Source organism: Saccoglossus kowalevskii, chromosome 9 (assembly GCF_978046115.1).
Source record: "Saccoglossus kowalevskii chromosome 9, keSacKowa6.1, whole genome shotgun sequence".
Taxonomy (NCBI): Eukaryota; Metazoa; Hemichordata; class Enteropneusta; family Harrimaniidae; genus Saccoglossus; species Saccoglossus kowalevskii.
In genome coordinates this window covers 6390342-6405528 of record NC_140649.1, presented here as the reverse complement: position 1 = coordinate 6405528, position 15187 = coordinate 6390342, and the positions used below count along the sequence as shown (strand labels likewise).

General features: G+C 36.7%; 1 protein-coding gene across 1 annotated transcript; it reads left to right on the top strand.

Moving 5' to 3' along the window:
- The first annotated feature begins 2884 nt into the window (after positions 1–2884).
- On the top strand, positions 2885–14599 carry LOC102805110 (uncharacterized). Its single transcript, XM_085503575.1, has 9 exons — positions 2885–2951; positions 3041–3197; positions 10368–10514; positions 10778–10891; positions 11376–11489; positions 11918–12031; positions 12445–12680; positions 12836–13028; positions 13262–14599. Exons 1-9 carry the CDS (start codon positions 2889–2891, stop codon positions 13267–13269), a joined length of 1146 nt encoding a protein of 381 aa, XP_085359701.1. The 5' UTR covers positions 2885–2888; the 3' UTR covers positions 13270–14599.
- Positions 14600–15187: the final 588 nt, after the last annotated feature.

Here is a 15187-nt window from a genome sequence, read left to right as displayed (position 1 = left end):
GACCACCCCATCGTGATTATGGATGAACACACTAGTCGTTACTGCTGGGTGTGTACCCGACCACCCCACCATGATTATCGACGGATACACTAACCATTACTGCTGAGTGTACACCCGAACACCCCATCATTGTTATGGACAGACACCCTAACTGTTACTGCTTGGTGTTTACAAGACCACCCACCATGATTATAGACGGACACACTAACCGTTACTGTTGGGTGTGCACCCGACCACCCCACGATAACCATTAAGCCACACATCTGATCTATTATCCTACATAGGGTGACCCGAACTGAATATAATTTCAAACAATCAAAATATACATTCTTAATGTTCTGGAAACAGATAGTGCGTGTTCATCATGCAGTTAAATCAATCAATCAATCAATACATCGATTTCTCTTCAATCCACACGTGCAATAATTATTTAATGTAGGCCTGATTAAACAGATGACACGAATGAACATTGACACCTCTTTGCAGTTACTTGTCTCCACGTGATTTACAAGGCCACATGAATGTGAAATATACATGGAAGGTACATTTGTTGCCATTGCCTAATATACTTTATAAAGTCCGTTGTCTAGTGACGAAACATGTGACGTATTGATGATGTTGCACTGTTCAAAGCGGCAACTTCGTATTATTTTAAATACATTATTTTAATTAGTATTGATTAGAACAATGACGACGCTATACACGGTAATTCATTAACCAAATTATGTGAATATTAATCTTTGTCTTCCTTTCAATATACAATTTTTCGATATCCAAGAAATAAAATAGATGTCTGTTTAGTGGATTGATTGAAAAAAATGAAACCAAAGTAAGTTCCACTTTGGCTGGAACAGACCCAAGGAAATGTGCCTTGATCAACATTATATACCGAGTAATGTCAATTTGGGCCTGCACGAACCAAAGTAAATACGATCCGGGCTTACAGCTAAAATGATTAACTGAGATTTGAGCTGTTAAAGAAGCGGGGAAACCAAACATGGCTGGGCAAATAATTAGCTTTGATGCGATATATAATTACGCACACAAAATAAGTGTTGTGGGTTATACGATATTATGTCTATATTTTTTATTGTCTTGAATATCCACATGTCGGTCGAAGGTTTGCAGTTGATAAACAAACTGGACGGAAGTGACGACGAGCAAGACGGTGTTGGCGGCGATAGATTACCACTCTGGGACGTGACACTGTTGAAAAATATATTGCCGAAATGCCTAGTGATAATAATTGGTTGACGCACTTGCACCGATTTCTCCGGAATTGCTCATAACAAGAATTAAAAGTTTTTTAGGTTTATGCAAAGTTTTCTCATCGCAGAAAAGATGTAGACACATTTTGATACAGGATTGAAGTTGGCGAGATGGAAGCATTTCGTCGAATTTTGATTCTGATGGTTGCTGATCCAAAAACGGAAGTCGACGACTACTGGTCAATAAAATAATACTATAAAAATGCTAACGTTCTGAGTCGTATCAGATTACAAATAATAATTCAATGTTTTCACATCAATGATGCGAGAACAGATTCAGCTAACGTACACAATGTAAAATTAGAATGATGTAGAATGTAAACGAGCAAAGGAAATATAAATCAACTGTATACAGATGCTTGTCAACTTGTCTCGTGTGGAGTAACTAGCAAAAATATCTAGACAGAAGAGGCTGACCAGCAGAGGCACGGTAGCTGTTGATCAGTGCAACAAGAGTCACGGGATAGACGAACCTCGCATTAAGTTAGAGGTTCGATATCAAGGGTACAAGGACGTAAACTTAGAAATCAAGGAAGAAAATGACACTGTTTAGTTAGTCAGGATGTTGTGTGCATTTGTGCAGTAATATGTGGCAGGGTAATAAAGCATCGAAGTACCAATCATTAGTTAACATGTCTATTTTGTTTCAGTAGTTACAATATGCAAATACTGATTGTCAGGTTTATGTTATTCATCCCATTATAATCATGTCCGGCCGTGTTGAATTTACTCGTGTTCATGTAGAGTTTACTCGTCATTTACTTTGGTTTACTTGAATGTACGGCAACCCAAGTCAATATCACAGAGGTTTGGTTTATTTGTATTGACAGTCACCCAAGTTACTCATAGTCATGACCGGCCATGTTGAGTTTATTTTTAGTCATTGTAACACTATAATGGGTAATTTTATAGAGGACGCAACGGAAACATTCTCCCCAGTGGCGGTTTGGACATCGATTTTTAAATATTCATATTACATTAGAGACAGTTAAGAAATGGCCCATACTTACCTGACACACAGTTAATTCTCACAAAACCCAAAGAAAACCAAACAACAATCGAATTTTATAACAATGGGGCACCAACAAGCAGATTAAAACTGTTCAAACTATTTCTGAATGCTGCAGTAATTCATTAATCAAATTGTACGAGTAGATACACAGTGTGAAGTGATACATAGGGGTGCTCTTATTGATGTGGGCTGGTTTTGTCAATTTTTCGCGGGATGAGAGGGGGGAGCTGGCGTCTCCCTCTAAATCCGGCGCGCGGAGTGTATGGGAGTGTTGCATATAGAATACGGTGTGTATTTGGTTACTTCGCTGCACATCGACAAACTGTAAAGCACTTGTTATTTGGAGTCGATGTAAACGACTGGACGTCCAGACAGAAGATTGACCAAACACAGCCCAGTGTATTGCATACTCAAACAAATAAAACAAAATTAAGCCCTATTCTATGACTGCTCAATGTCCAGAAGAAATGAAACCTGTTTACCATAAGTGTAGCCGAAGGAACTGTATTAAATCAGTACCATGGCAACAATTATGCAAGTGATTTACACGATATGACTACATACAGTATATATTTGAACATCAAGTTACTACACAGACAGTAAGTAATATGAACCCCACAACCATGAGAAGAGTAAATCCTATTGAAATCGACGATGGGTCGCTGCAAACGGTAAATATTTTATATTATCTGGCATGTATGTTCTTCATTATGAACAACAAAACTGATTTCTAATTTTTTCTTGTTACATTCTGATCAAGGAAAAGAAGGTATCATTGAGAAAGAAACTACGTATTGCTGTTACAATGGTATCGCTTGGCATCGCTGGAATTGTTGCAACAGGAACTCTCGGTGCGGCTATAAATGGAATAACTGGAACCAATGGTACAGGAACTCAGTCTGCTGACCAGCAAATAGGTATTACATTTAATATTATGAATGGAGCTGTTATATTCGCGTATTTATATTGTTTTTCGTTTACACCAATAATTCCACTGTGTTAAGACTACTTTTGTCAAAAACACGGTCGGAAACTATATACACAAAAATATTTTGGTTTCAAAAAATAAGTCTCTGTATAGGTAATGTAGGAACTTGATTGTTTTTCTGCGTGACTTATTTCTCAGTATATGCGTGTGTCATTTTTGTGCCATTGTTGCCAATTAAATGTGAAGGGCAACACTAACGCCTGGCCAAACGAAATTCCTAAATAGACCCCAGTGTTTAGATGAAGGTGAATCGAACCGTACTACACTGGATGATGAGTGTTTATATGAGTATTCGATTATACTATGCCAGCTGATTTATTTGTTTATAATACTCGGCGAAAATCAGCTACGGTGTGTTTCTATATCATTCTTACACTTTGTTTGACTGCAAATAGACAGATTTTGTGTACATTGTTGCTGCAAATAAAAGAAAACTACAACACCATATTTGATCGTTATACCATAACTTGTAAAAAGCATGAACTCCCAACAAATATTCCGTTAATAACACTTGTATAAACCGCAATCGACGTGTGAACAGCTATTTTTTGAAACCAATTAAAAATTGTTACTAAAATAAGTCATAAGTCTACAAAATTGCGAATCTTGTTTTAGAATTGGGGTTATGCAATGTCACGGTTTCCATGTCAACTATTATTGTGTGTGTGTGTGTATGCTGTTCACAATACGCTTTCAGTTCAGGCATCTAGTTCTAAATCTATTGCACAATTTGTTGTTGCATCACTGATACGTAGAGATAGTGCATATAGTGCATACCCTTGTGTATTTTTGTAAAGATGTTTGGTAGAATCTTGTAAACCAATTTTATTTTACTAAGTACATAGCAACATTTAAAAAAAATATGGTTTACATTTTTTGGCGGCCATCTTGGTATGTTGGCGGCCATCTTGAAATATGTCACCCGAAAACCATATTTTCCTCAATATTTCGTATTTGATTTCCATATTACTTTCTAATAATCCATGTTTCTCAATTCTGTGTGAATTCTTGGTTAATGCACATGAGAAAAAAATCAAGATGGCTGCTTAATTCAAAATGACCGTAAAAATTCAATATGGCTTCCATATCCAGGCATGATACTATTGCAACCATCATAGACCATTTCAGGTAAGTATGTTAATAGGTTTTTGTCTACCTTAGTAAAACCACTTGACTTCAACCATACTAAAATCACTTGCTATATCATGAAATTACATACAAACGTTATTGCAATTCAGCCATTTTGTTACAGTGTCAGCCATCTTGAAATAGTACATTACAGTTATTTCACATGTTTTGTCTTTAATATAACTTTGTATAGATCTTTTTCTAAAGCATGCCAATTTTTGTTATATCACTGATTTTTTTTTAATATAATTCAAGATGGCTGCCAAATTAGAAATGAACGTACTTTTGGAATTACAACATAATAATATAAATATGTTACTATTTCATACAACAGTATAAGAAGTATATGGCTGTGTAATGATATTACTTTATTTAGTCAATCTTCTTCTGTCTCTGAAGCAAATTCTGAGTCAGAGTCATGTGTTACTTGTGTAATGTTTTTACACTTTTCATAGTTGGCTTCACACATGCACATTTCAGTGCAATCGACATCGTTCTGTCTACACGTGCAGCGTCCACGACATTGTCCTTTATTGCAGCCACATTTGACTAACTGAACTTGTGATTCTGGTGCTGGAGGAAGTCTTGACAAGACTGGGATCAGTTCGTTATTTGGCTCACGTGACCAACCTAGCGCAGTGTCTTCAAGTTTCTGTGGTTTAGCAACAAGAACCTGCTGCCAAATCCTACATTGCAGGTGTGCTCTTCGTGTATGTTCATGAATGGCATCTTATGTTGGTGGAAGTTTTTCAGTCCCCTGATTAACCTTCAGTGCCAGAAAGTGAGACCATCTTGCATCCTTTGCCTGTGTATGTGTGGACTTCTTTGTTTTATACAGCTGACACACAAGCTCTTCACATCCTTTAAGTACCATTTCACTGGGTTCATGACATTGTCACTAGCTGTAAGGAAGGCATTCCACCATGTATTTTTGCTTTTGCCATGAATGTGACCAGTTGTGTCACAACCACTGATTGCATGTAGACCTCTCAATGCTGCTACTTTGCATCTCCCAAGAGCATTGTAGATAGGCTCTAGTTTTACAAGATGACGTTTTTCACCTGTTCTTATGATCAATGATGCTTCTGAACCCAGGCTAGGCTGTGTAGATATTGCTAAAACCATCACATCCGTATCTGAGGATTAGATGTGAACATTTAACCCAGAGCTATGAACCTCGGCAGCATACAGTATAAGTAAGGTGTCTGCCTCTTCCTGAGTGCTCTGGATCTCTACAATATCTAATTGTTGCTGATTTGAATGGACACCTTGACGTGTTACCGAAGTAACTAATGAATTGCAGTGCTCTGTCACCTTTTCGGCAAGGTACAAGGTTATCTGGTCCTTTGTTTTAGTACTACTGAGAAAAGTGCCATAATCTTTTATAGGAGTTGTGTCTTCTACTTTGTAACATGGCTGCTGTTGCGACTTTCCTTTTGTGTGAAGCTTTCTGATTGCAGCTTTCAGAGAAGACTGAACACTGTAGTCATCAAATACAACGTATGTGCATATATATCCTTGCGACTTCCTATCTATAACTTTAACAAACTGTTTGGCAAGGTCATTACAGTTCTTGATGACCGATTTAAAAACCACCAGTTCCTGAACTACTGCCATTGCATCAAACAGAATACATGTCTGGTCAGGAATCTCTGTACTTGTGCTATTAGATACTGAATTTGCTATTGGTTCCGCTACTAAACGCTCCAACTGGTGCATGAGTTCTGCTTTGTCTTGACATGGATGTAGTCTACCATCACCTGTCATTAACTGCGGATTGGTGGTGGATAACTCGTATGTTCCATTTACTTCTTTCATGTCAAGTTCTCTTGAGGACCTCGCAATTACTAGAAGACGTGCCATGAGTGAGTTGGATGCCCGTAGACTTGTCTGTTCCATTGCTGTGTTGGTTTTTAATGGCTTACAACCAGCACTCCACCCAAGAACTTTTACCTTGCTCATATTTTCCCACAGATTTTTATTTCCACAAATCCGTTCTTCAACAAACAATCTATAAGCCCTTTCTCCACAAGATTCTGTTCCAAGTATGTTTTCTGCTACATTGTCAGGAAGTATGACTTTTGTCATCAAATTGAACAACTTAAGTTCAGTTCCATCATCTGAATCACCCACTCTGAATGGATTGGAGTTTGATAGCACTTTTGTTAGGTCATGTATATACTTCTCTTGTCGGTTTAATTTAGTGTTTGTCATTTGGTGTTGTGAAGTTCTTGTAAATTTTGTCACTTCTAACATGTTCTCCAACTCAGTGGATAGTCTTGTTAATTCAGGAGCACTTAGGCAATACCTAAGTAGAGCTTCAGGGTTTGTGGTTATTCTAGATACTCCTCCATCACCTTTGTTACCTTTGTTGACATATTCCTGCGCTTGGTCCACTCCAATAGCTGTAAATGCTACTGGGTTTGTCTTCACAGGGACAAAAATTGGATGCTGAAATTGTAGATATCAGATTTTGATGAGCTTGGGGTACATTCTTCTGCTTCTTGCACGCAATAGGTTATGTAAACTATCCTGTAATGCTGCACAAGCACCTGGGTTTTTCTGAAAAATAGCTTCAAGCAAAAGGTCATTCATTACTTGTAAGGTCACCTGATGACATTCTATGGCTCGGTTGTAGTGTATACTATTCATAATCTGCATGACCGTGACAGTGCTGTACATGTCTGCCTGAACCCATGCATCATCTAGTCCACTACTTTCAACTGTTTGACCAAGGCATCGCAATGCACACAAGACTGTATGAAAATGACTTGGCGACTCGATCCATTTATTTGAATATTGAGTTGGATCCAGGTAGGCAAGTTTAATAACTGTTTTGTATAATTCCATATCAAGCTAAACACACAGTGGTTTATGGGAAACATTACTTCTGACAAGCTCATTCAATTCGTGTAGCTGTAAGAGTGAGGTAATCAAAGTCGACCATTCATGGGCTGGTGCATTAATAAGAGGTATAGCATGTACCTGGTCAGGTGTTTTCTGATTATCTGATATTGAATCTGCATTGATTACAGAGTTGTAAGCAGCCCACACAGGTATACATTGTTTTGCTGAGGTAGCTTCCTGCGTGGCTTCCTGCTCCATGATCTGGAGGCCAGTATCTCCACTGACATTTGACTGTGTTACTGCTGTAGTTGCTTTATTGCCGTCTGGGTGTTCCATGGTCTGTGTTTCTGCACTGATACTTGGCTGTGTTGGTAAAGAGGGCATGTCCAACTCATGTATATTAAATACACCTTGGGTAGCTTTGCTGGTGGATGCCTGCTCATTAGTATGTGTGTCTGTACTGATACATGACTGTGTTACAACTGTAGTTTCTTCAGTGGCGGATGGTTGTTCCATGATCACTGTGTCAGTACTGATACATTTTTGCCTACAGAAGTATCGTGCCAGCAACCAAGCAGTGATACAATGTTGTGACTCCAGTGGCTTATCGAGATGTTGGAAAACTTGAAATTTAGGATAATGAGGGCTTGCTTTGGGTTTAGGTGCCCCGATAATATTACATGACAATAACTCTACACCAGTTAAAGATACATTCTTCAACTTCATAGTTGAAGATTTCGTACCCAGCTGTAGTGGTCCAACTATGGGTTCAACAGTTACTCCTTGTTGAGCTCCTTTCTGAAATACAGTTGCTGCGAGTGCATGAAAGGAGTTTTTACCATCTGGGGTATTTACCTTTGCATCGATATTGCCGATAGCCGCATCAATACTTTTGCCCTTACTCAAACCAGGAGGTACATAGACACCTTTGTTGTCATTCATGTTTGCCTGTACTTCACCTGCAGTCTGTGATACATGTCCTAATGTAGATTTGTATGAGGTTCCAACCCCAGCATGTACTAGAATATCAACCATTTTTTCACTTCTTGTTGCATGGTAACAATGCAGGGACATTCCTGTTGAGGGGTTTCAGTTCTGCTGCGAAATCCAGCCATGGGTGACTTATGGGTGGTTTATATGCAATCTGTCTCTTTGATTTGTATGCTTGTTTTATCTGTTGTGCTAGGGTGTTGCAACTACGGTGAATCATATTAGCACTTAATACTGTCTGGGATACAGTATGTCCCTGTATTATCCATCTCAGAAATATGTCAAGTTCATACGGTCCATTTGCTGCTGCTAGTGAACCACTAAATGTTCATGTCTTGGCTTGTTCGATGGTCCTGCGCACAATTTGTGCACATGGAAATATAACTTGCACCTCTTCAATGCCATTCTTGTATGCTGCGGCATCTACTGCTTCAGCTTGTGCTGCTTTTGAGTGAATCAATGTCGGCCTAGACTTAACTTTTGGATGTGTGAATTCTACATTCTCAATGTTTCTTTTAATTTTTTCTTTGAGCATGTTCCTTGTTATTGTTATGCTAGCTACACTGTGTTCCTTCATGATTTCACTATAATCTGCCATGCCTTCAGTGATTGGGATATATGCCCCAAAGGAAATGCTGTCATTCAACTGAGTATAAAACTGCATCTCAGCAGCTAAGAAAGCCACTGTTTCTTCTGTATCTTGTTCCTGGGCTTCTGCCTTTGAAACACAGTATTTTTTCCACTGTTGTGTCATGCAAATCTTGTGATACATTATGTCTCTTGACAAAGCATCGTTTTCTGTCAGGACATCATAGTTCACCTTCCATTGGGCAATATCTGAGTTTGTGATGATTTTCGATATTTGTGCCCCAACATTGGTAGAACGGCATTGATGAAGAGGGTGTCCAAAAATTTGACTTTGACAGAAGAAACACTTATTTCTATCAAACATAGGTAAATGTGACCGTGTATATCTCACTGTTGTACATGTTCCTGCACTGCCTGCTTGCATGCTTGCTGCTGTTGGTCGCCCTCTCTTTCTTTTAAGTTGCGAGGTATCCTTAGCAGCAACACTTTTATCATGGCGCTGTCTTGCTCTTTCAAGTTGAATGCAGTTAGCAATAGATGAATAGCATGTGGCATGCCATACAGCAGCTTTGTTCTTCAATGTTTCTACAGTCACTTTACAGAGACGCTCCCAAATTGGGATACACTCCACATCACCGTATTCAGCTCTTTGACATACTCTGTCTAAGAATATGGTGTAGCTGCTTTCTTTTGGATTGCTTCTTAAGGGCTCCTTTGTTGAGGTTTGACATTAAAGACACAGTTCAAAGTTTGTCTCTATGCATCGTTTCTTTCTTGTTGGTTCTGCCATGATTTATATCTTTATTAATTGAAATAAAAAAATAAGTATTATTTTAACCACTACAATATATATCTAACTTGTTACAGTGAAAATTATCATAATATTCAAGAAAGCTTCAGACAATTAACACAAATTTTATTTCTATGGCCGCCATTTTGAATTTGGCAGCCATTTTGAATTTTCACTGCCATCTATAGATATATCTCATCAATGTAAGTTGACATAGTATGGAAGTAGAAAAACATACATTATTACAAAGAAAGATGAGAAAGAAATGTAAAATAATGAGCAATATGTATTTTTGTTATGTCAAATTAAAAATGGCTGCCACAAATCCAAGATCGCGTCCAAAAAAATGTAAACCATATTTTTTATAATTTTATGATGTACTAAATGCAAAAAAAAATGATTTGCAAGATTCTACCCAAATTTTTCACGGGATTTGTTATTGTGACACAAGGGTATGCACTAATAAGCTCGCGCCGTTCACACGTGATACTGGTATGCAGTGAATGAGTGAATAAGTACAGCATAAAAGTATAAATAATGTATACTAACCAATTAAAACTTGTCCTGATGTTGAAAGTCTTACTTGTGTTACCTGCTACAGATCCACTTTTTATACCGTTTCAGTTACTTTTTGTATAAGTCAATCGGTCTTTCACTATCCAAGACATGTTGGTTCCTCTGTTGACCTATATTTAAAATCGTGTTACTCGTATGCATATATATATATATATACACAATTTACCTTTGATTTGTAAGGTGGTCAATTACATTTTCCCGTTATCACAACAATTCAACCAATGTGTAATGGTAATTTGTGTCTCAATGGCGGAATATGTATTGAGCTCGACGACCTTTATTACTGTGAGTGTGTGGATGGTTATGATGGAGCATACTGTGAACTGGGTGAGTTTTATTTATTATATAAGTTGTTGACAATGTTTTGTTTCGCACTCCTCTGATAAAAATCGGTTTATAGAGCTTATCTTATAAGTTCACAGTTACCAAAAGTTGGCATAGTTTGATTTCAGACGCTAAACTTGTGCGAAGTATAGAAGTAAACAAATATTAGTTGGGCCCAGGGTAACGATAATAGATAAATATACTAATAATTAGTAATGATTCTGTAATTTGTACGATATACCACTGTGCTGTCGGTTTTCTTGCAGACGGGAATATGTGTGAAACTAACCCTTGTCAAAATGGTGGGTTTTGTGAAGATGGTAATAACTCCTATATGTGTAACTGTCCCCCTGGATTTGTTGGCAATAACTGTGAAACAGGTAATAGTAATATGTAAATCAAATACATCCCAAATACATTACTAGCATTTGCATAATTATTACAACGCAGTTTAGATTCAACAGGAACGTTACATCACACCCAGCTCTCGGTTTATTCGTACAGAAGTGAACAATTGTGAATAAAGACCCTGTTACAAAAGGGACATTTGTCGTGATAGGATAAAAAACATATATATATGACTGCTCCTTTTTGTGAAACAGATATGGGAGTGACATCTCCAAAACGCCCTGTGTATAACATAAAGTTTCTGAAAGACGTTTCTTTTTTCATATACGAAATAAGGTAATGCAAAGTATAAATATAATATACAAATTTCACTAGATATGATCGCCATTAAGTTAATACATTCTTTTTAATAACACGACATGTTTTAATACATGGATAATACGTTTTGTTGATCAATAAATTCAACGTGTGATTAAGTGTACTTATGCCACTTTTCGTTTAATAATTTCTGCCAAGACGAGAATGACTGTGACCCAAGTCCTTGTCGGAATGATGGCACTTGTAATGATGGCGTCAATACATACACGTGTCAATGTAGTGAAGGATTCACAGGGCGTGATTGTGAAATAGGTATGTCATTATCTTTTAAACCAAATACTAGACGACTTGGTCGGACGATCATATTTATGACCATTAGTGTTTCATCATATAATTCCAGTTGCAAAACGTTATGTGGCATGATATTGAATTGATATTGATATACAATGCGCCACCCGCAGCGAATTACCTCATATACAACCTAGAATAACTTCATTCGAATGAATGGAAACCTAACCCCTGGCGAAATGTGAAGATGTTATCAACAAATATAGGTATGACCGCTCACCTATATTTGTGCAAAATGATTGTGTCACGATATGCAATGTATTATAATCAAGTGTTAGACGTACATTTATTACTACACGATTTAATATAATACCTCACTATTGCCTCTACGCTACTTCTATATCTTATCGAACCCCGTAATAATTATATGTATTTTTTGTTTATTTTTGAAGATGTCGATCACTGTGATCCAAATCCTTGTCAGAATGGTGGCGACTGCAACAATGGCATTACAACTTACACGTGTCAATGTAGCGAAGGATTCGCAGGGCAAGAGTGTCAAATAGGTATGTTATTTACAACAAATGCTAGAAGATTATTGATCCGGTTTAGATGGACAATCAATTTGACTACTCGTGCCGACTTGTCATATGTCATATAACTTACAAAACCTTGTGTGTCATAGAAGCGAATTGATGATGATATGTAATGCGCAATGTTGGTGATTGTATTTATAAAAAAACAGCTATTTACAGCTCGGTGCAATATGAAGAAAACAACATTTATTCTATTCCAATTGTGCAAATTTGAATCAGGGTACATTATATAATAACATCACAAATCCGGGAACATAAACTGTAGACACATAACTAATGATTATGGGCTCACCTCTATGTTGAGTTTTAACAGCAAATAAATCAAATGTTTTTGTATGTATAACAATATCGCAATGAATGACACGTTCATTCATTCAATACAGGCATGTGTCCACCCGAATGGTTATATTTCCAGTCATCGTGCTACTGGTTCAGTCCAAGTGATGTGTTGATGAAATGGGCCGAAGCAATTGAACATTGTAATACCATGAACGCCTACTTAGCAGTTCCGAATACGCCTGCTGAGAACATGTACTTATACGAACAATGTTATCCTAGAAGAGTTTATTTAAATGCGCATGGTTTAGCTATGTGGTTACTTGGCTGTACTGACATAGAGGTATTGTACATTACATTTGCTTCATTCATTGATTGCATTTTACGAATACAACATATAATTCAATAGTGTATCCGTCGTGAATCACAATTCAGAATACTGGCAAAATTTTATTTTATTAACCTATAATGACGGTAAATATGCGCTCTATTTAATAGAATGAAGGCACATGGGTATGTCTTGATCATACAATTCTCTCATATGATGCGTGGAATTACGGTGAACCTAGTAATAGCCAGGGTGACGAGGATTGTCTATCAATGGATATTCGTGATGGAGCCCCTCCAGCTGTTTGGAATGATATCACATCCACTATATGGGCAGCCCAATTTATTTGTGAAAAGGCACAAGGTAATATACATATGTGTTCCTACATCTCGTTCGAGGTTGGTTCCATGTTTTCACCGAAGTGCATTATTATACATTTACCAGCCAAGAAGTGATTATTATACGACTGACTACAACCAAAACTTTATCGAAATGGTGGATAATATGACGCTAGAAACACGTGACGCTGTACCTAACCATCATTGAACTTATGAACAAATATTGTCTAATAGGATGTTTTTTTTTTATAATTACAGCTTTCTGATCATTGGACGTTTTGATTTGCATTATCAAGAACACAATTCTCAAGATAAACTTTGCCAGAGAAGTATCAATTCCTATTTGTTATTTCACCTTCTTTGGTCTCACTTTCTAATAATGCATTGTTCAGTCATCATTGCCACGTGACTCGTCGAGAAACTGGTTACAAACTAATCGATCGATTTATAGGATCTGGAATACATATCTGATTAGAGTGTTTTACCTCATAACTTTGATTAGTATGTTGTGTGCTTACGTTATTATTTGTAGTAGACTAGTATTTTGTGTAACGTTTTGATTGTGTTATTTGCTCATATCACTGATGTACTTATACGTATATGATTTTTTAAAACATTGACAAAAATATAATCTCATGAATGATCCAAACATAATAATTATATAGTATTTTTTATTTGTAGGAAAACATTTACGCGAGTTTAATTAATTTGATATTGCAGATCAGTATGTTGATTTCCTGATTATTTAATATATCCCTCGAATACTCAAAAACTATTACGCAAAAATACGTAAAATACATAAAAGATCGCCGTTCATTGACGCATAGTATAAACCTGACATAATTTCACACTTACAATAGGCATTGTCGATGAATTTGCTGTTGTAGACTGAGGACAATATGACTAACCGCAATTGTATCACCTATAATACACGCTATAATTAAACCAATGGCATGGGTGAGATATCCACCTTTGATTTCACTTGCATAACGAATAGATAGCAAGTGTAAGCTAATCAACGAAACATATTCCATATATAATTCTCGTCAGTTTACTATAATGCGATCAAGGAATGTGTGTCTTTTTAGAAAACTCATCTGGTATTTTCGAAACTAATTGTTGGACATTATTGGACTTATAATATATAATATATTCAAAACTATTCATAAACAAATATATTATGAAACCACACAAAAAACATATTGAGGTACTGGCATATTGTGGGATTCGTCGGCCAAAGTGTCTAGATGTGCGCATCGACCAATCATATTACTGGACTAATTACTACACTTGCGCATCGACCAATCATATTACTGGACTAATTACTACACTGAAAATGATTACACTGAGCAGTCAAGATGTATGATGTAGATGAATTTACCATTTCTGTTTTTTAACACTGGAATGCGTAATCGGATATGTGTGCCGCATATCCTGCTATCAGCAAAATGTAAATGAATGTAATAATAGTGATGGTAGAAAGATATGATTTAACAAATACTCTACCGTCTAGACAAATGAATACAAATAAATTACTAAAACATGATTATTGTCATTGTCCCATTATTACGCTGAAATTCAAGGGAAATTGTTATAGTGGTCATTCACGATGTTTAATTAAGGTTTAAAAGTTGCATAAATTTGAGAGTTGTACAACGATTTGATAAATACAAATTGAACTATGATAACAATTGCTGGTAATATTCTAGTTTTGTAACAGTGTGGAATGTAGAAACAATAAGACAAACGCAATTTTACCATTTAAATATATTTCATTACAAACCCACAAACGGTACTACAAATGTTCTTTGGTAATACTGTATAGTAATATTTGTATTCACTATAAAAGCTACTACATATCACGTGCTCAGCCAGGAATATTCACTATTTGTGTGCCTGTCTGTTGTACATTTTCTTGTTGCTTATAAAGATAACAGCTATGTTTATGACATGACATACTATTAAAAGCCGACATTTATGTACCCTGGGATGGGCGGAGTTTAGTATTCTAGTTTGACTGATTATTCAACGACAGCAACTGTAAATCGTTCCTTGTATGCAGATAGTCAACGTCTGCGTTGATGTGTATAGTTACTGAGCTGAGCTGTGTAAAGTAAAATAAACAATTCTTGTGAGATTCCGAATTCAAGTCGGGTATATGCACAGTTTCATCTAGAGCGACAT